Raw genomic sequence first — 22,541 nt, forward strand, 5'->3', positions numbered from 1 at the left:
AATAATCCATTTTATCTTTTCTTGTCGCAAAATATACACTCTTTCTCCCTCTCTCTCTTTGCGTGTATTAATTTGCAACTTGCCATAAAAGGAAAATATCTCCTGTTGTTTCAAAAATGTAAGAAATTAAGTAGTCTAAAATCATCATAGTCTCCATTATATGTTTACATGCATGATACATAATAAAGTATTATTAGTTTTTTAATTCTTGTAAATTATAAAATTAAAATGTGTTATGTAGACATTAATTAGGATCATGAACATATAATACTTTCAAATTATCTAACAATTTCTCCAAAAAGAGTAGGAAACTTGTTACAATATTTGTTAATATCCTAGACGAGTACAAATCCTTGCTTCCTTATAGACTTTGCCTGGTCTGCAAAAGTAGCCTTTGCTTGGTGCACAATGGTTGTCCTGCGAGCATATACACAGACCTTCTAATGCGCACCCATCCTTTGATATTGTTAACCCTTCTTTTAGACCAAGCACTTGGTCTGACCACTCACTAGAGAATAGCCCTTGTGAATCATACTCATCTTTGACCTTAAAAAATTTCCCTGCATTTTTGTACTTGTTGATTACTCCTTCAAATGCCACGTTCCTGTTCTTACCCCAATGGGGTAGACCTCCATATTTGAAAATTCCTAACTGTTCAACTTCTTCAATAATGTCTTCATAAAGCCTAGGAGTCATCGGGTCTTTGCTACGGTAGTATGTGATATCAAAGTCTATGGCATCCTCCTGTTTCCCCAAGTATGCACTTGAAGCCTTGACATAACGCATTAGAATTCCGTTGTAGATCTCTATTCCACAAAATCGCTTTGGTTCCAATTCAACTAGTTTTTGCACGTCTTCAATAAAGTTCTTTACCACAGACAAGCCAATGCTAAATGCGGTTTGGTGAAAGAACTCTCCTTTGACCCTGAAATCCCAAGGACATGATGTGATCTTTGCATTCATATCAATTTCTAGGCATGACCCCGAAGCCTGAAGGTGGTTATGAAATCCAACTACAGGGAATCCAGTGAAGATCATACCTGCAAGTACCAAATATAAAACAAATGATTCAGCTTCTGAAATCGAAATTATGTATCTTTAAATAATGGAGAAGAAACGAAAAATACTTCTAATAAGTGCTCATTTGACAGAAATACATAAGAAAAATTTCAGCACCATTGTTAGTTAGTCCATAGGCAGTGGCCTTAAGGGTATTCGTGGTTGTCTTCGCGAGTAAGCACTTCCCGTCAGCATCACGGGTAGATTCTTGAACATCCTCTGCAGTCCGTACCCAAAAAGGCAAAAGGCATAAACAACATTATATATAGTTTCATTTTCTTATGTGTTTTCTAGTATATATTAATTATTAGTTCATGTTAAGGTGTGGTTGGTTCAACAGGTGAAAAATGATCGAATGAAATTTTTAAGGCAAGTTAATTTTGGGTGAAAATCTAATTCAACATCCACTCTTCAATTTAATTTCTCACATTGATATATACTTTCTAATTCCATTGAAAGAATATTAAAGCAACATATATACCTGTGGTTCTGATGAGTGCTAATTCAAGTGAAGGAGTGGAACGGAAAGGGATGAAATCATAGACACCATTCCCTGATGTATTCATGGGGACACGATCATCAACACGATATACAGCCTTGTGTTGATTTGGGTACCAAATTATATCTGCAAACTCATGTTGCTGTCCAAATGCTGCGGCTTGGTCCCCCAAATCCGAATCGTTTTTTGTCAAATAGGTAATGGATCGCTTGAAAAGAGGTTCCAGTTTCAAAGTAATCTGCTAAAATGTAAAGACTTCTTAATGTAAATGTAAAAACTTGCAACCTGAGTATTACAACAAACGGTGCTAAATTTCATACATTCAAAATTTATGATTGTAATATTTAAGTCCCTTTTATATTTTTCAGAATATAATATATGTTTATGTGAGTTGTAAATGTAAATAATAATAAATATATACTACTTTTTAATTAAATAAAAAACCATTTAAAAATTCAAATACGATAATTCAAATTAAAATCAATAATATTTCTATATTATATAGGAAATCACAAAATATTACTCTATTGTTAAAATAGAGTTCAATTTTTGTAATTTTCGCTTCCAAAATTTTCTCTAATATATTACATCAAGTCTATTTGAAGACGACGATATATTTCCTTTTACTAATATGCATTCTCCTTAATTTCTTTTAAAATAGAGATGGTACATGGACGGTTAAAAATTGGATTAAATATAGTTTTTGTCTTTCTATTTTATTGAATTAGTAATTTTGATTTTATTTTATTTTAAAATTGAGATATTTGATTCTCTTATTTTTTAAAAATACATAATTTTGGTTTCTTATTTCAAAATACAAATTCATATTTTAAAAAAATTACGTATTTTAAAAAATTTATAATTTGTTTAATTTTTAATTTTGTCTAAGTTTTATTTTTTTATTTCTTATTTTATAATTAGTTAAATTATTTCTTTTTGATACATAAATGAATAGGTTAAGTTTAGGATTCAATTGAGCCAAAAGAAAAGAAATAAAACATAAACAAAATTAATAATTTCATTAAAATTTTAAATTTTCTAAAATATAATAATTAAATATCTCTATTTTAAAATAAAAAGACTAATTGAGAATCAAATAAAATAAAAAATTCATAATTATATTTATCCCTTAAAAATTTCAAAGTGTTGGGATGTCATTATTTGGACTAGAGTATGAAAAATTAATGTTGCATGTTTTTAAGTTCCTTTGTATGAAAGATGTCAAATTACAATATGAAAAGCAACATGAAATTTTAACGTTGAAATTGCATTAATGCTGAAAGCAACCATCTCATCCTATTGCTATAGATGTGAAAAACAATATAAATGCTATTATTATATGAAAGATGGCCTAGAACCAATTGTTTCGCTTGACAACCCATAAATTAGTAAGCCTCACACCTGTTATACCGTCCAATTTCAATAGCTATACAGTATACATTATTGAAGTCAAAGAAGAGAAATTCCTGTTAGAGATCCACTAGTGACGTATGTTTGGATGAGAGAAAATAAAATAAATACGTATAATGATGTTTTTTTGTTTAATTAAAAAATAAAAGTAAAATTTTCTTTTAAAAGCAAAAAATTAAAAAAATTATTTCCATTTTTCTTTAAAACTTTTTTATTTCTTCCTCCGTAATCAGTTTCTTTGCACTGTACCAAAGTGATCGTAAACAGTTAATAGTGAAACCACTGCTAATCCATTTGTTTTTCTCAAGAGTTAACGTACTACTTTTCTTCCGATAAGTTTGATTTAAAGGAATAAAAAAGTATGAAATTGAATTGAAATAAAAATAAAAGGTGAAATAACTGAATTAAAATAAAGTATAAAGATAAGATACTTATACCTATTTTTAAAACTCTCATCTGAAATAGACCCAAATATAATTAATTCAAACACTACCATATTTTCGTTACATTTTGGTTGTATTATCGGAAGGTGCTAATGTGCCGACAGCACAAGACACATGAACAGAAATTTTTTGAAGAAGTAAGTATTGATATTATTCTGCAAACTAACTAATACTAACAGTGATATAAAAAAGAAACATTAATATATGAAGTTAAAGGAGAAGATGGATAGAGCATACCTGTGAAATGACTCCAAGCAAACCTAGTGAAAGTTTTGCTGCATTGAGATGTTGATCATCTTCTTGATGACTTAGGGTGTGAACCTTAGCATATCCATCTTGAGGACCTGTGGGTCTAACAATTCTAAGCTCCACCACCTGTTCATGAACCGAACTTCCTTTCCCCCACAAGGAGCTTCCATGAGCCCCTGTTCCCAAAATGCCCCCGATCGTCAAACCCCACCAATACGGCGCATACGGCAATGCCAACCCCGCTTTTGCAGCCTCATCAATGAGCTGCTTCAATGTCACGCCACTCTGCACCGTTATTGTCCTTTTCTCCGCCTCAATTTCCAATACGCGGTTCAGATACTTGGTGCTTATTAGCCACCCTTTTTGGCCCTCAGGGCACACCCACTTGGGAATGCTGTGGGAGAAACGGGTCGCTACTTTCATCTTCTTTTTGCTTTGACTCGCTGATGCAACCACTTTCACCAGCTCTTCTTCTTCTGTAGGGTAAAACACTTGTTCTGCTCCGCATATGCTTCGGTCAGGGAATATGCCGTAGGAGTTTGTGATGGTGCAGTTTGTGTTCTTTGAGGTGCACTTGATGGGATCCTCCGGAGTTGGGAGTGCAACATAGAAACATAGGAAAAAGATGAGAACAAGAGTGTGTGTGAAGGGTAGCTGTGCCATTCCCTTTAAGCACAATAATGGCATTGCTGCAGGAAATTTTTTTATGATCTTGTAGATAGCTTTCGATAGTTACATATATAAATATACTTGAGTACAGAGTAAGAAAAGTTTCACGACATTTCTGTGGTATGGTAATTCTAAAGGAAACGAATTTACGGGGCAAATGATCGATGTCAATTATGAAGGTATTAAGGATAAGATATGCGTGTTCGAAGAATTTTAGTATCCGTATGACGTGTCAATTGGGTAAGGATTATTTTTACTTAAATCATGAGTTTGGTTTAAATACGAAATTGGACAGTGCATTCCTCTTACAGAAAAGAAAACAAAGGAGGAAAAATGAAAAAACAATGAAGAAAAGATTCTCGTGTGTTACTATCAGCACTACCTGGGCATTAAATATTTTTTTAAAAAGATGTTTTTTTAAAGGAAACATAGTTTCGTTGATAAAGTATACAATAAGAATCACATTTTTGTTGTCTAAGAGGAAAGGCAAAAATAAAAAATACACAACAAAAATATAATTTTATTGTATATTTTTTATAATAGAATCATGTTTTTGTTGTGTATCTTTATTATACAATAGAAATATATTTTTGTTGTCTATTTTTATAATTTTTTAATTAATTATAAATACAAGTTAACTTTTTTAAAAACAATCAAATTAATTTTGATAAAATTTATCATTTTTAATAGTAATTGGTATAATTTTTTTTATTAAAATTGAATTAGTTGGATAGAAATTACAATTTATAAACATAACTGAATTAATTATTATATGAATTGCCTTTATTAATAGTAATCAAATTAATTTATGATAATATTTTATATCATAATTAATTTAATTGTAATTAAAAATGATAACTTTTGTCATCATTGATTTAAATTTAAATAAAATTTTATTACTGTTAAAGAAGTAATGTGTGTCATTATTAATATAATTTGTGTCATAATTAATTTAAGTAAAAAAAATTTATATCTAAATTAATTATAATTATTGTTGTGAAAATTTAATGAAATGAAAATACACATATACTTTGAGTAAAAGATGATGATGAAAAAAATTACAAAACAGATACATGTTTCTATTAGCAAAATATATAACAGAATCATATTTTTATTATATATTATTTTAGTTGAATCATGTTTCCATAAAAATGATATTTTTGGAAAAAAATAATATTTAAAGCTCACATGGATAGTGTCAATAGCTCCCAAGATTCTCATATAGCAGCCCATGAGACCCATTTCTCCCTACTCTACCAATATTGGCTCCCTTAGGCCCAAACGAGCAATGGAGAGAACAATTTAGGTCAAATACTTTATTAAGTTTTACTTTTATGAAGTTGTATTTACTTTTCCTAAAATTAGGACCATATACTTATGGGTCTGTGATAACTGAGAAATCTGAGTTAATTTGATAGTCAATTTTGACTAATAATGATGATAATTTATTTACTTTACTATTGTTTTTAATGAAATAACGAATAAATTAACATCTTTGTAATTTTTTATTAGCAGAAGTCAAAAGAAAAAATTTCAAGTATTTTAGAGGAAAATTGATGCAAGAATTGAAGAAAAAACCTTAAAGAAGAGTTGGAAGAATTAGATAGCTTGCTCAGTGCGCAATCCAGGCTTAGCGGGTAAGTTCAGACTTAGCGCACAGTCTCGCTCAGTGCGGAACCTAGGCTTAGCGCAAACAAGGCACGAGGAAGCCCAAAGGTGCACTTAGTGTGAAGTCAACGTGAAAAGTAAGCTACTACAGGCCTATAAAAGGAGTAGGAAGTAGAATGAAAACACACACCGAGTCTCAGAACTCTCTAGTGAATAAATCCAAAGTCTGAGTTTCTCCCTCAGGAAAAATCTTCTTTCCTTAGTCATTCCTCAATTTCTTGCTTTTAGTCATCCAACTCCTTTTTCCATTTATATTAACCCCTGAAGTATAAAACTCCCCATGACTATGAGAGGCTAAGTCCCTCTTGTTGGGAGTCTAGCAGGCCAAACTCTTTTAATGTAATTATGTTTCTATTATTTTTCTGTGTACTTTTCTGTTTATTATGGTATGATCATCCATATATTGTTTAGAAGGTAATGCATTGAAAAATAGTTATTTTCTAAAGAACTAGAAAAAGGTATCTAAATAAATTCATTGCTAGAAATAAATTAATATTTGTTTTGTCCAATTTTTGCATCTCTTATCTTAATGCGGTTATTTTGATCTTTGCAAAGAAATTTGGGAGAAAATGATAAATAAACTAGATTCTTCGTGCGGAAAACTAAGGATAGAGTATCTTAATAGATGTGGGTGGAAACATAAATTTCATTAGATAAAGAAAATCATTAACATTGCATTACAAGTAATTTGGACATGTTAGGCCCCAACATTATCACATTATGAGTTTATCTTGTTACATTTCAATTATTGTTTATTTTTCTTGTTATTTTTTTCATTTTACTCCTAATTTTCACACTTACAATCCCTTGTGTCTTTTTTTTTTCATTACTTAATAATTGAATTTGCATCACTTAAAGTACAATCAAAGTCTTTATGAATTTGATAGTTAGATTTTTATTTTAACTTTACAACTTGTAACAATTGATATACTTGTCAACGAGTTAACTGCTTGAAATTCTTTCACAGTTATGTATCGGGCTATTTAAGGATCCTTCCCTGGATGTAATGGTCAGGACTTATCTTAATATATTACGTTTCTTCTGTTTTGTTCCTTTTGCGTCACATTTTCCTTAATATATAGTCTCTTTGCCTATACACACACGCCCTATTTAGTGGCATATGCCATTCGCTGAAGATGGAAGTATAGAAGAATTAGAGATTGAGAGGATGAAGAGAGGTTGAAGAACCAAATGCTGAAGAGGATTTGAATTATGTTTAACATCTAAGTATGGGAATTGAATTACTTGTTTTTTTATTATTATTATAAAAAAAATATTCTGACCCATTCCTTGAATTTTTAACTAAAGGAACTGCTGTATAGTTAAGGTTTGATTTTATATCAAACCCTTTTAATTTGCTAAATTAAGTTAACGTTTTTTAGTTAAACATTCTTTTTTTAGGGTTAACTAGTTTATTAGTTATCTTATCAAACTTTAGCCTTTATTCTTATTTTATTTGTTCTCATTTAATGATAATAACTAAAGTGGATATCAATTTTATAGAGAAAAGAAACGGGAAAAAGAAATTAGACAAGTTAGAAATTAAGCATCCATTTAAACTTCAGTGCAAGTAATTTTTGACTGTTGAATATAACTTCAACATAATTTTAAGTAATAATGTAACATTAAACAGTAAACACACACTAAAGCCACCAACTTTGTCCTGATTTTCCGCGGATTAGTGACGAAACCAATACGTGAAGCTTACCTATGCATGAGATTATTTGCCATTTGTGATCAATTCTCTGTTGAGTTTTTTGACTCCAATTGATGGATCTGCTTGCATTGTATTTGCATCTGTACTCACGCATGTTTGAGCGGGGACCAATACCATGTCCTTACTGGTGCAATTTCTTTTGGTAATTAAGAGTGGTTAGTGTGATAGGACGAGCCAAGTCATGGGGCCTGCACCTTCCTCGAAAAACCGATTAACAACATGGAATAAAGACGAAGAGATACTGATGATAATATCTTACAATATGGAGATGAAAAAAGGAAGCAAGCCTCATATAATTATAGTTTTGAATGTTTAAACTTTAAACAATCCAGTTAACATTACACTTCTATGCTAACTATAGGTTGAAATTAATTTAGAAAAACAATTTAAAAAAAAGTATTACAGAATTTTGAAAAATAGTTAATTGTTTAAAATTAGTTAAATTAAACAATAATTTAATTATACAGTTATAAGACATGCACCCACAAAAAAGTAAATTTTTAAGGGTTCGTCGGACAAAGTTATGATAAATCAAATGTGAGATTTCTTTTTATAGATGTTTTGCACTATCTATTGTTTTTATGGCCGCGCTAGCTAGTTAAATTAAAAAAGTGTTTGACTCAGTTAACTTTTATAAACTCCTCGTTTAAAAATAGATTCTCTAATTAACTTTTCTAAAAGTTTTATCTTTTCTAGCTTTTTATTCATTGAAGAAAGGTAATTTCTTTTTAAAAGTTGTTGTAAAATAATGTTTACAATCCACCTTCTTCTTTTACATAAAAGAATTGTTGTTTTTTTAAAAAGAACTATGTACTACTTAAGTAAACTTGTTAATAACTGACATTTTAAATAAAATTAATAAATTAATATTTATCGATAAAATAAAAAAAGTAATCATTCTAACAAAATTAGTAAGCAATCAATTCTAGTAATGAATTTACGAGCATAGATTAATACGTGATTTTGGTCTAACAATGTATATTTTTTAGTTAATTTCTCAAGTACTTCAATTCAGTTCAATTAATTGTGTATGTTTTTTTAAGGAATAAAATAATTCAAGTGTAAGGCTAAGTAAAATGCTGTTGTTTGGGACAAGCATTTCATTACATTATTACATACTTTTATTAGTAAGATATGTTTCGAGTCCTGTTAAAATTTTTACAATATTAATTTGATTTTCATAAACTTTCATATTAATTTAGTTTTTATTTAAATAAAACATTTTTTTATGATCCTTTATGATAATTTTATTAGACTATAATCTGATGTGATTAACAAAATTATACGTATAATTTCATTTGATTATAAATGAATCAAATAATTTCTTATCGATTAAACCCCATATATAATGAATTAAACTTTTTTTCTAATAAAGATTCTCAAAAATTATTATTTTCATCACTTCTTATGCGATTTTCTTGTACTTTCTGATGAGATTAGGGGGAATATGAAGAACAATGAATTCTAGTAACTTCTAAAAGTAGGTGAGAAGGTAAAAAGAGAAAGCAATTAAATTTGTTAGGACAATCATTTAACGGAATTACCATTAAGGATTAAGAATATATTTCATTTTTATAGAAATCAAATTAATACAGAAAATTTTATGAAGACCAAATTAATATTTTTTAAATTTTATAGGACCTCAAACATATTTTATCCTACTTTTATTAATTTTCTACATTAATTACTTAGATGTTAAATATCAATTATGCATGTTACTAAACTATTTTTTCAAATAATAATTTTAATAGTAATAAAAAAATTTAGTGTATATAATTTCTTTTAAGTTTATGGGCTGAACGATTTTATTATTTCGGTTGTTCTTTTTTTTTTTCTATCTCTGCACACAGATTCCTTTAATTGTTTTAAAAAAATTACATTGGCATCTTTATATTATTTTTTACTGCAAGCACCTTTTATATTATTTTTTACTGCAGGCCCCTTTTATATTAATCACTCTGAATTATTTGAAAAATATTATATGTGTGCTCCTATAAAAATATTGTTGTTGTTTTGTAAATGTTATATAAGTGTTAAAAATAGTAGAAAAATTACGTGAGATCTCAAAATACCTCAACGATACCATTGCAATATACTCTTTTCTATGTTAGGACTTACGTCAATACATCTTAAATTATGTTACCTCTTACGTCAATGCATCTTCTTAATTCTTAAATTTGACAACATTAATTCAGTAGCCAAATTGTAAATGGGGGGAAATTATATAAAGTTACACAAAGAACAAAGATTTTTCAAATCTTCTAATCATCGCGGATTATCCTTAATAAAAATAATGTAGACATCGTGATTAAGCAAAGACCTGTAGTGACAATGCCATCCCATCAGAAAACTAAGATTCCGCCCTCCCTTTTCTTATTAATTTATGAAAGATGATTTTTCCGCGTGGACGTACACAACTTCAATGAAAAGTGGAAAAAATATGAACCCACCCTATGTTTGAATGAATGGGACGGAGGAAAGTGAAGAATGGAAAGAAAAAGACAAAAATGAAGAGAGAAAAAATGATAAATGTAATAGAAAAAGAACATTAGACATTAAAAGAAAAGAAAACGGCCGGATGAATTTACACCCCATTTTTAGAGCTTATGTATGAAAGGAAGAGAAACATATAGAAAAATTGATTAAAAAATGGAGAGAAATAGAAAGAAAAATAAATACTTAAAAAAAGAAAAAGAAAAATAATGAAATTAAGATAGAAGAAGAAAAAATGCATGATAATAATTACTTGAAAGAAAATGAAGAAAAAATGAAATAAGAAAGAGTAAACATATAAATATAATTACAATGGATAGAGATGAAAAAGAAAAAGGGAAATGAGAATGATACAATAAAAAAGTGTAAAATGAATGTAAAAAATATATTAAATTATTCATTTATATTTATCTTGATATGGTAAAAACTCATCAAACCGGCCCTCCACCACTAACCCCATCCTAGTTAAAACTAGTTTAGTAACATCATCATCACATTGAATAAAAAAGAATATTATCACATTTAACAGTCTGAAATAATTGTTCTGTAACAATTTAAAGGAACCAAATCATACTATATGCGCTCAAATAATTCTCAATAAACATCTAAACAACAAAGTACGGTTTTTCTATTTAAATATAACATATTAAATTAAATTGTTTTACCTATGCGATTAATAGTATTTAAAAATGAATATTTTAGGGATGATTTAATAGTAGTAATAATCTGACATGGGAAGAAATTAAAAGAAGGATTTGATTAGAGTGTTACATTTGGAGTGTTGGACACGCGCGAAGCACAGTGGTTCCACAGGTCAATGTCGTAGCTGGGGTAATCCTGTATTGTGGGAGCAATGTGTGTTGTTGTAGCAATGTATGAGGATGATAGAAATGCGGGGAATTGCAAATCACTGCAATATGTCTCAGTTTGTCCATTCAGTTGTGATGCCACAAGCTGATCAAGGGATTCCCAGTTAGTGAAGCCTCCACAGTAGTCGCTTTCTGTAAACATATTCATGGTCATGGATTTTGGGCTATCTAGGGTTTTGAGAGGGACATTCTTCTTCTTGAAAACTCTACAGACCACCCACCCGTGTTCCATCTCATTGGTGTTATTAATGTCGTCTAGCCTGTATTCATGCATGATCCAATCAGACTTTTGGCCATTGGGGGCACGCCCTTTGTAGAAAACCAATGTTTTTCTCATTCCAATTATCTTCCCGTTGCTATATATGACCTTGTCGCGCCCCGTGGCCTTCCAGAACCCAACAATGATGGCGCGGTTGGTGCGGCTTCCCGTGGGGTACTTCTTGTCCTTGTGGCTGAACAAGTACCAATCGTTTTGTGGGCTGCTTCCTATTTTGCACATCTCTGCACAAATTAATTAATTACATGCACTACTCATCAATTATCTTAGCTACTGAGCAAAAAAAATCATCACCTTGTATGTCCCATGGTTCGAGTCTGTTGAGATCAACATCGCGAATCACGTCGAGGTCGATCTTCTCGTTGGACACCTTCTTCCTCAAATAGTACTGCAACAGTTCCTCTTCGGTTGGATGAAACCGGAAGCCTGGAGGGACTTGGGATTCTCCATTCACACATATGCTCATCTTCATCTCCGGCATTCAGAGTTCGGTACAAGCCACAAATGATCCAATGCCAAGATATATAATCAACGTGTGTGTTTGTGTGTTCTGGAATGGGTGCGTAAAGGAAGACTATATAGGTGATGTGGATCAAATGTGTCATGAAGACCATCGACTTTTACACAAAAACTGTATATAGAATAACAAAATGTTCTTTATTAATATATTTTTTCATATTTATGTATATGAATACAATCTGGTCCAATCTTAAATTATCGTTTATAATAAAATCTTAAATTATCATTTATAATAAAAATATTAGTTTTTGTAATAATTACTTTAAAATCATATTTGTAATAATTACTACGAGAAAAGAGACCCTTTGCGTGGCTTTGTGCCTTTCTATAACTTCAAAAATAAAAAGGATAATAGAAGTTAAGTAATAATGGGTGCATTGATTTATAGGATGTAAAGGTTAGTATATTGTTTAAAGAGTGTAGTTACAGGGAAAAGGAAAAGGTATTGATGAAGATAATTATAAAGGTAACATGCGATAAAAAAAAATGTGTATATTAAAACTAAATTTGTCATTTTTTTTATATATAGTTTAGATTTATTGAATGACAATATAAAAAAATTTATACTAAAAATACGTACAAATTAAACTCAATGTATATAACAAAATTAAAATAAGTAAGAGACAAAGAAATAATTACACATACACTTAAAAAAATCATACTCAACTAATGGACCTTTAATGAAAAAGAGGGGGCGAAACTGTTTGTTTTAATTAATAGATAAAGGTTCATCAGACACCAGTAACAATCCAATTGGTTATACGTGGGGGACAAATCAATTATATATCTTTCATTTCTTGCTTCCGTATTATTTTAAATTAAAATAGTATTTCAATAATAAAAGTAATAGTTAAGTGAGAAAATATTATAATTTAGTCCAGTATAAAACTATTAAAAGACAAAATAAAGAAACAAAGTAAAATCATCTAAAAAAACAAAGTAAAGAAATCGGGGTTTTCCAATCCGTAGGCGAAATATGATAGTAACCCTTCCTAAATTATGTATGTGTTTTTATTAAGAAATCTCTTGATTGAGAGTTAGATTAATTCATTTAAAATGTAAAGATTAGAAAATAAATTTGTTTTCTCAATAAAACATGTTTTATACAAAGAATCAGGATATAAAAAAATTTAATTGGTTGAATAAAGTTTGTAAATTATTATAATTTTTTTCATAGTTTAGTTCAATTTCTACTGATTAAAAAAAAAAACTTTGTCAACAATGCTGGATTTTGTAATATTAAACACTAAGTTGTCTGTAACATATGTAACTCCATACAAGTTATATTGGAAAACTGATATATGTATTTGCTGCTCACAACTTAGAACAGAAGAAAAAACAAACTATTACAGGATCGCAAGTATTACTTCTTGAATAAAAAAAAGTGAGATATGTTAGTTTGATCAAATTATACTGTTTAAAAGTTAAACTTAAAATGACATCAAATTAAATAAAAAAGGAAGAATCAAAATTAGGAGTAAAAGAAGTCCTAATGTTGCAGAAGTGGACAAGCGGCATTAGTCATAATAAAATGAAGTGTGGGGTTAGTTCACTATTTCCCGAGAAGAACCACCTACCAAGAAAGATAGACAAAGGAAGTATAGTGTTAGGAAGGGGCCCACGAGTATGCGGGTGTGACTTAGGGGCCCATAATGATTGACGTTGTGGGCAATTTGAAGAGTGAGAGCGCAGGCCCACATCCACTACTACGACCCCTGACCTTAAAATCTCCACGGAAAAGCACCTCTAAAACAACCATAGACCATCCCTTTCCTTTCTCTCTAGAGTCTATCTAGGGCACAGATATGCCACCCAGTTTATGTTTTTTTTTATTTACGTAAATTAGTATTTTTTTTTTTAATTTTAGTCTACGTAAAATATTTGTTTATTTTTAATTCTTGTTAGTTTACGTTTTTTTTTATTTTAATCGTTATAAATGCAAATTTATGGGGATCATAAATAAAAAAATTAAAATAAAATCTTAAAAAAATTAAAATTGAAAAATTATAAATTTATATAAACTATAAATAAATAAATAAACTTATAATAAGAATCAAAATTAAAAATATATATATAAATTCACAGGAATCAAAACTAAAAGAATAAACTTACATAGAGACTAAAAACTAAAAATGAAAAAACAATAACTCATCAGAATAAAATAAAAAAAGTCATTGGCCAGCCAGGCCAGGGATTGCGCTTTTCGATAGGGTGCAGATTAGAAAATGTGATGCATGGCAATAGGTTGGGGAACATGCCAAGATTGGTGGTTATTTTTTTCAGCGGCGGTGATAGGTTGACATTTTATAAATCATATATTTTACGAATAACATTTGTTTCTGTTTATTTTTCTTTTCGTGTCATATTATTTATTATAATTTCATATTTTGACATTATTTCTCTAAAGGTAACATTTTCTAAAGAGAGACTATTTGTGACCTAAAAATTAATCTATATGATATTTCTCACACATTGACGGAAAGACGTGTCAGAGTATCCGACGCATTTCGGACACGACATGCATCAAAACACATTGGTTTTGGGACTTTTCTTTTCAAAGATGGTTTCTTCTAATAATTTTCTTTACGAAAGATTATTCTACTTGAATCTTATAAGATTATTTTGAATATTTAACATATATTCAAAATTAAATCTCAAAATTATTTATTAAGCTGAAATGATCTGGTGTCAGAGATCTCACAATCAATAATAATACATATAATATAAGTGTTAACAATTTTAATTTTCATATTATATTATCAATTAATTAAAAATAATGTTAAATGAAAATGCATAAATGTTTTATTAAAAAATATATATAGATAATATAAAAAAATTATATTATCATTTAATTATAAATTATTATGTATAATAATTTTATTTATTTTATGAGAATTGAGGACGAATCTAGCAGGGGCCTTGACCCCTCCTCTCTCAGATGACCCTTTATATATGTATATATGAAAAAAAATAAAAAAAAATAAAAACAAAAAAAAAACTTATAAAGGAAAACATATAAAAAAATAGGTTTCTGATTTAATATTTGCTTAATTTTTATATAGTAGTGGATCATATATATCTAGTTCTACAAGTAAGATTAGAAAGAAATATTTTTATTTGCTAAACTCTATTGGATTAATTTCTGACAAAAACTAATTTTATCAAGCATATTTCATTATAGAAAAAAGTTTAATCAACACTCCAAATCCCTATACAACACCTAAAAAGAAAGTAAAATATATAGGTAAGATAGAATTTATGATGCGATAAAAAATAAAAATGAAAAATATTAGTAGAGTGTTTAAAATAATGTAGAGTCTATATATCATTAATCGTTGTTATAATCACAAAAGCCATAGATGCCAATGCATGCACGTGCTACGTTGTTGCCTGCTAGCTCCTCTCTTGATAAAAGTAACCCCAGCAGTTTACAATCTTGAAGGATTCCGTGAAAGTAGCTACTACTACTGTTGAGTTTTTGTCTCTTCCACCTTTGGTATAAAAAGGTATATATGCTGATAGCTACATAACCATCTAAAGGAAATGGCCTCATCAGCTAGAAGGCCAGGCCTGAAGATAAGTTATAGCAGCTGCCAATACTTTTCCCTCGATCTGTTCATGACCACGTACAGAAGCATCAAAGTTTGCTTTTATATATGTGTTGGTTAATTTGTAGGGGGCTGCAACTGCAAGTATGGGCTTGCTTGCCTCTATGGTCTACGTTGTGTCAACTGTAGGTCTTAGTAGTGCAGCAACTTTAGCAATTGTTTGTATAAAGTCCAACTTACTTTGATGAAAATTAAGTCCACTGGTTCCGACTGAACCAAATGCCCCCCACCATGTTGAAAATGTCAGCTACTTGATATGGCAAAAGAAAGAAACTTGTAAACTAAACTCGTTGAGCCTGATCTAGCCATGTGACTGCGTGACTAATGTATGTTTCACTGTTCCTTCATCTAAACCACAACAAGGGCAAATTAACCGGCTCCACTGCTACATGCTATGCTAGGAGTAGTGTGTTTCATGCTTGCTCTCCTAATCAGATTTCTAGATTTCGGTGTAGTTGGCAGCTCCATTTTTTTCCATAAGCTATCAGTTGGGTTGCGTACGTTTTCAAGTTGAATCAAGAGCTAACTTGCAATTTCGTAACCGGACTTGACTGTATAATTGTCGTCAACAGTTTGTAAGAGATTTAAATCCGATCAATCGCTGCAACTATTTGTGAAAAGAGCTCATTTATTATCGTTAACATTTAATATAATATAACTTTTTATATATCGTTAAATTAATTGCATATTATTCTCATTATACTTAATAAATACATTAACATATTATGGAACTTAAACTCTCCAACCAACTATACTAATACTGTCCAGACTCCAGATGCAAGTACATGGCTAATAAAGTCTCACTTGTCTATATTATGGGGCGCTACAGTAGAAAATAACTTTGTCTTCTAGAACGAAAAAATACCCTAAATTCACCCCAAAAAAAATTAACTTTTTTTATATCTTTTTATAATTCTCTCGTTGTCTTGTTGAATGGTATCGTTATAGGATAAAGTTTAATTTAAAAGCATTCTATGAATCCCATTTGCCTAATTATTCATTCTTTTCTACCAATGATTTGTTTCTTCAATTCATACTAGCTAGTGAGCTAGCTGCCTTGACTTGGAAGGTAGCTGAAATTAACATATATGAAGGTTAATGGAGCTGATAAAAAAAAATGAATGTGAATCGATTTTATAACTAACATGAAGTGAGCTTCGGCCTGACCCATGCATGAACCAATTTCACCAAATCTGACTCACAAGCTAAACATATTGAAAAATTGATGGTGAGTCAGGGTGAGCTAGCTAGACCAACCCATATCAACCTATTTTTTTATTTATTTTCATTTTAATATTCCTTGGTATTTTTATTTTATTTTATTTTCTTATTATTTGAGTCTTTTGTTATGAATTAGTATGTTGTTAAGAGTTGTTGTATTTATGCCTTTTTGTTTTTCTATATTTTCTTGTATTTTTTAGTTTTTTAAAGTTAAGTAAGTTTGAGAGTCAATCTTTTTAGAATCTGAGTTTAGATATAATTCAACCTCAAAAGTTAGAGAGTTGTCTCTCACTTATATACTTTAACTTGGTTTTATTTTACATCACCTCCTCACGCTCAACACTTATTGGACCTTGTGCGTGGATAACAATGGTGAATAACCATTTGGATTAATCTTGGATATATTCTGATACCATCTTAGATTCTTAGAATGTGAATTTAGGTCTAAGTCAATTTCAAAAGTTAGCTCAATGGGTAAGGGTTGCCACTCACTTATATACTCTAACTTGATTTTATTTTTAGTCGATGTGAGACTTAGGTTTTTCTAATAAATTTATTTAATTTATCAACTCATTATGGGTTGAATTGAATCGTATACTTTTTATCCACATAAAAAAATTGAATTTTGATAACTACGAAATTTAAGTTAATTTGATAGTCAATTTTGACTAAGAATGATTATAATTTATTTACTTTATCGTTGTTTTTAATGAAATAATAAAGAAATTAATATCTTTGTAGTTTTTTATTAGTAGAATTTAAAAGAAGAAGATTTCAAGTGCTTTGGAGGAAAATTATACAAAAACTTGAAGAAAAAACCTTGAAGCAAAAGTTGAAGATTGAGACAATTTGCTTAGCGCGTAAGACAGGTTCAGCGCGTTTGCTCGCTTAGCGCGAAGAAGACCCACAAAGAAGCCGAAAGGCGCGCTTAGCACGAAAGCCCGCACTAAGCATGTGATCGCCTGGAAATTGAGCTACCTTAGACCTATAAAAGGATTAGAAAGCAAAGGAGAAAAACACCATATCCCTACACACCTATACATCGGGACACAAAAACTCAGAGTTCTCAAATGAATACATCCTAAGCCTGAGTATCTCTAATTGGGGGAACCCTCTTTCTATGTCCATTATCTCCTTCTCTTCCTTTATTCATCCTTCTTCTTCTATTCACATTAGACCTTGTAAAGCCACTCATGGTGATGATAGGCTAAACCCCATTATTGAGAGTCTCACAGGCCAACTCTTATAATGTAACTCTTTCTTATTATCTATTTAATGCAATCTTGTTTCTATTGTTCTTTTTTGTGCTTAATTATTTATTATGGTTTGACAATCCATATAGTGTTTAGGGGATGATGTATTGAAAAATGGTTATTTTCTAAAGAACTAGGAAATAGTATCTAAATGAAATCATTGCTAGAACTAGATTGATATTCGTTTAGCCTATTTCATGCATTTCTAATCTTAATGCGATTTATTATTTTTAACTTTGCAAAGAAATTTGGGAGAAAAAAATAGATAAATCAGACTATTCATGCGAGAAACAAAATATAGAGTGTCTTAGTAGATGTGGGTAGAAACAAAGATATCATTAGATAGAGAAAATCATTAACATTACATCACAAATAGTTTTGGTATGATAGGTCCTCACATATCTGCATGTTGAATTATCTTTTTATCATTACCTTTATCTTTTACTTTTCTTATCTTTAAATCTTTTATCTTCTATTTTTTATCTTTAAATCTCTTATCTTTTCTTTTAAATATTTATCTTATCTTCTACCTCTCTTTATCTTTTATTTTGAATTTCTTATCTCTTACTTGTAAATTGATTTTGCATCAATCTAAGTACAAACAAAGTCCTTGTGAATTCAACACTCAGACTTCTAAGTACTTTACTACTTAAGACAATTTAATATACTTGTCAATGACTTAACAAATTTACTCATCTTTTGGCTAACCTATAATGAGCTAGCTAATCCAAATAAAATGAGATTAGCTCAATGAACATAGGTGATTATGGGTGTGCAATTGCATCATGGAATTTCATTGAAGCAAATTGTATTCTTCCGTGACCATTTTTAGGTTAGTAAATTAAAAAGGAAAAAAAAAAGTATGAATAATCTATGATTTTTCATTTAAGCGAGTTAAGAGTCCATTTTTACATCATGCATACCCTGGGCGACAAAAAAAGAATGGCATAAAAGAAACCCATTTTGTGTTACAAAAATTTTAACCTTTTCAAAATTAGTCATGACAAAGATTCAGCAATTTTTTTTGTGTTTGTGGCCAAGAACTTACTAATAAAACAGTATTGTGATAACTTAAATTAACATGAGACATTAAACGCAAAATTAACTTATAAGTGCCTTTTCAGAAAATGTTTAGAATATTTCCCTTTTTACTTTTTTATTTTTATTTTCGGAACCCTTTCCAACCTTTTCTTAGCCGACTATGGCCCATTTTCTCGTAGAGCATTGATCCAATTTATATAGATTACAGGAGGGCCTGATTAATTGTAGGGGAATTGCTACTCTTGTCCAAATTTTGCTATTCACATTCCCATGAGCTTTTAAAATACTATTTCCAAAATACCCTTCTAATGTAAATACGTTTTTGTTATATAAAATATACAATAAAATATATTTCTATTGTTTATTTTTTTACATCCTCTCTTACATAACGAAAAATATGTTTCTGTTGTATATTTTTTAAAATCCAACATCAAATAATATATTTGCATGCATAAATAAATATGATATTTTTTGGGGGGTCGGTATTATATATGGATGTGTACGTTCGATATATATATTATGCAGAGGGGGAAGTAGAACTAAGAAGAATAAGCCTAATAAGGCTCATGTCATCATCTTCCAAAATCAGCCTAATAGAAGGAAGGAAATATGAAAAGCCTCTCAGTGCCCCAGAACGATTAGCTTCCCTATACGTGTGCGCCAACGATTAGCACTGGATAATATAAAAAACTATATAGGTTGGCGCGCTAAGCGAATTAAATTAAAATTACAAAAGGAGCAAAGTAAATTATTAATTAAATAATTTAACAATCTAAGTTAACCTTGATTCGGAGCCACAGTGCCCTTCCAACTGGTGGTATCCACCACTGGAGTGATCGGAACTCGCCGCCGACGGCACCCCATTGCCGCACTTTGCCACCGTCCTCAAGCTCTCTACGAAGGCCTCCGTCCGCGACTCCTGCGACAAAATCTCCAACAGCTGCTCCGGGCTTATCACCAGCTTCACCTTCCACACTCCCTCCCTTGGAAACACTTCAGCTGCTTCCGACCACATCCTACTATTGTTATTGTTGTTGTTGTCGCAAGTAGACATTCGGTAGGGCGTTAAGTTGGCAGCGTTGTTGAATAATTGTCTGGTGATGCTCTTGGTCGATGACAACCTACAAGAAGGGTCGAGAGGGAGAAGGTAGTAGAGCTCCCCCGCATGAAGCTCCTCGTAGTGGTGCAGCGGCTCCGAGAACAAGTCTCGGCGGCTTCGGAATATTCCGTGGCCGGAGAACTCGTTGGTTATGCACTCCGCGGTTATGGGGGTGTACAGCTCCATGATGCCTCCGTTTGGGGTAAGCACCTTCACCATCTTGTCATTAGAAACTCCCTCACTTGTGCTAATCCCTTTGAACGCACAGTTCCCCATTGGTGTGGACTAGGAACGGAACGGTGACAACTGACAAGGTTTCGGGGTATCTTTGTATGCCAACCTTTCGGGGTTTTGGAGGATAACTAGCCCACACATAAAGCATCGAATTATTCCTTTCTTCTTTCTTTGCGAACCTTTCCGGCTATCTTTCTATGCTTCATTGTTTTTTAATTTAGTGGGACAGACCCACTTAGTTCGTATTATTACGAGCAAAGTAAGATTATATCATTATCATGATTTTTATTAACCATTACTACAATAACACCCTAAAAAAACAATTATTTTTTACAGATTTTTTTTTTAATGTTTAAGGTAATTATATTATTAAGATTTGAATTCGAAATAACTTATCAAACTAAAATAATGCTGCACCAGTTGATGAATATATTGAAATGTAAAAGGTTTGATACTTTTTAAATAATTAAAAATATTTAGTAAGTTGTATTTAACATTTTTTAATCAACATTAATTCTTGAAATAATTGCTACCATCTGTAATTACAATTATCATTATTTTTGTATGCGTATCCTCTGTTTTTTATATTTAATCAGTTAAATTAAACTTAATCGTTTAATAGTTGCAACATTAATCTCTGAAAAAATGAGCTGGGCAATATGATGGAGAATACATAGGATAAGAAGCATCAGGGATTCATGGTCAATGGACCGTATGATGAATTCATGCAAAGGGCAAAGGGGGCCATGTCGCGTCGACTGGCATGAAAAGAGGAACGGGAACTGTGGAAGTTTCAAGATGAAGCTACAATCTTAATTTATGAATTATGATGATTTTTTGGGAAAATTAGAGAAGAAAAACGACGTCGTTTTGGCAAATTATAGTTATATATGTAGAAGAGAATGAGATTGAGAAGTGAGCAAGATTGATTCCAGCGAGTGAGCCCAAAGTATATGACGACGAGAATTGAACGAACAAATTCACAGTCCTGGGGCAACATGTGCCCCTTGTCATACTTGATTACAATTTGACGCTTCATTTATAATCATGGACTCTATCCCTTTTACTTTCTTTTCTTGGTGAATAATGTTCTTACTTTTAACACGTGTAAGTAATATATGCAATAAACTATATTTAAATTTACCCAAACAATACTAACATGTACATCGCATAAACATTTTTAATTTTACTCCATCCGTATGAAAAAATATTTATTAGATTATTAACTTCTTAAATAAATTTAAATATTTTAAGTGATTAGGTTTTAATTTCGATAAAGAAATATCTGGGTTACAAAAATGAATAAGAAGCAAACAAAAAAATATAATTTAAAATTATTGAAGAAATAATTAGTTAAAATTATGTCGACAGTGAACATATTAAGAAATTAAATTACTCTCAAAACTAAAATATGTATATAGTATTAGAAGCGAACCAAGTCGCTGACGTTTTGACGAAATTTGCTATCCTCTTGATGGGCAGTTGCAAATTTTTTTACTTCTATTCCTGCTTTTTTGTCTAATGTTGTCTTAGCAGATGTAACTTCTACGTATTTTCACGCGAGTTTTAATGCATCTCTGTTTGATGGCTTTCCCCTTACATTAAAAAAAAAAAAAAAAAAAGTTACTCTAGTATTTTTTGGGGGACAAAAACATTCAAAGCTTAATAGAATTAATGGCCAATAATAGGCGCAAAGAGATGATGATGAATTGAAATTTGAAATAACTTCGATTTCAATGCTGCTATTGAACACAACCTCAGAGGATGGCTTAAATCATGTTTTGGTTAAATGTCATTTTTTATTTATTATTTAATAGGTTAAATGTTATTTTTATTCATTATACTTTATTATTGTTTTATAAAATACATTAAATTTTATTTTAATTTTTATGTTTTAAAAAGTTTTATTTTTTATTTTTTCTTTTGATTTTTGTTCTTTTAGCAAATATTAGTGTCACTAACTTTTATATTTTAAAACAATTAATTTAAAATTTAAATAATGATAGTTAAAAATTATCAATATTTTTTAAAATGCATGCAACCATATTTTTTGGCAACTTTCACCTCTAGAAATTGCAAAAATTTAGATCAACCATCTGCAAACTCTCTAACCAGCCACCACGACATAAATATTACAACCACCGTTTACTTAAATCCGCAACCTCTGCAGCCTCCATCATCAACAAACCACTAAGATTCGATAACCACCACAA

General features: G+C 30.3%; 2 protein-coding genes and 1 pseudogene across 2 annotated transcripts; all 3 read right to left on the reverse strand.

The window, feature by feature from the left end:
• Positions 1-215: 215 nt before the first annotated feature.
• On the reverse strand, positions 216-4,385 carry LOC114399603 (probable L-gulonolactone oxidase 4). The gene is made up of 4 exons (XM_028361809.1): positions 3,649-4,385; positions 1,541-1,796; positions 1,177-1,278; positions 216-1,040 (listed from the first exon to the last, which is right to left on the reverse strand). Exons 1-4 carry the CDS (start codon positions 4,345-4,347, stop codon positions 328-330), a joined length of 1,770 nt encoding a protein of 589 aa, XP_028217610.1. The 5' UTR covers positions 4,348-4,385; the 3' UTR covers positions 216-327.
• Positions 4,386-10,746: 6,361 nt separating this feature from the next.
• LOC114398169 (NAC domain-containing protein 43-like) lies at positions 10,747-11,936 on the reverse strand. Its single transcript, XM_028360330.1, has 2 exons — positions 11,648-11,936; positions 10,747-11,577 (listed from the first exon to the last, which is right to left on the reverse strand). Exons 1-2 carry the CDS (start codon positions 11,832-11,834, stop codon positions 10,967-10,969), a joined length of 798 nt encoding a protein of 265 aa, XP_028216131.1. The 5' UTR covers positions 11,835-11,936; the 3' UTR covers positions 10,747-10,966.
• Positions 11,937-19,535: 7,599 nt separating this feature from the next.
• Positions 19,536-20,491, reverse strand: LOC114399960 (annotated as a pseudogene).
• Positions 20,492-22,541: the final 2,050 nt, after the last annotated feature.

The sequence above is a fragment of the Glycine soja genome, chromosome 19, assembly GCF_004193775.1.
Source record: "Glycine soja cultivar W05 chromosome 19, ASM419377v2, whole genome shotgun sequence".
Taxonomy (NCBI): domain Eukaryota; kingdom Viridiplantae; phylum Streptophyta; class Magnoliopsida; order Fabales; family Fabaceae; genus Glycine; species Glycine soja.

Coding starts and splice junctions, on each gene's coding strand:
- LOC114399603 (XM_028361809.1), bottom strand. CDS start 4,347: ATGCCATTATTGTGCTTAAAGGGAATGGCACAGCTACCCTTCACACAC. Junction 1,797..3,648: donor TGCTTGGAGTCATTTCACAG/GTATGCTCTATC, acceptor ACATTTTAGCAG/ATTACTTTGAAACTGGAACC. Junction 1,279..1,540: donor AGCACTCATCAGAACCACAG/GTATATATGTTG, acceptor TACGGACTGCAG/AGGATGTTCAAGAATCTACC.
- LOC114398169 (XM_028360330.1), bottom strand. CDS start 11,834: ATGCCGGAGATGAAGATGAGCATATGTGTGAATGGAGAATCCCAAGTC. Junction 11,578..11,647: donor CGAACCATGGGACATACAAG/GTGATGATTTTT, acceptor TAATTTGTGCAG/AGATGTGCAAAATAGGAAGC.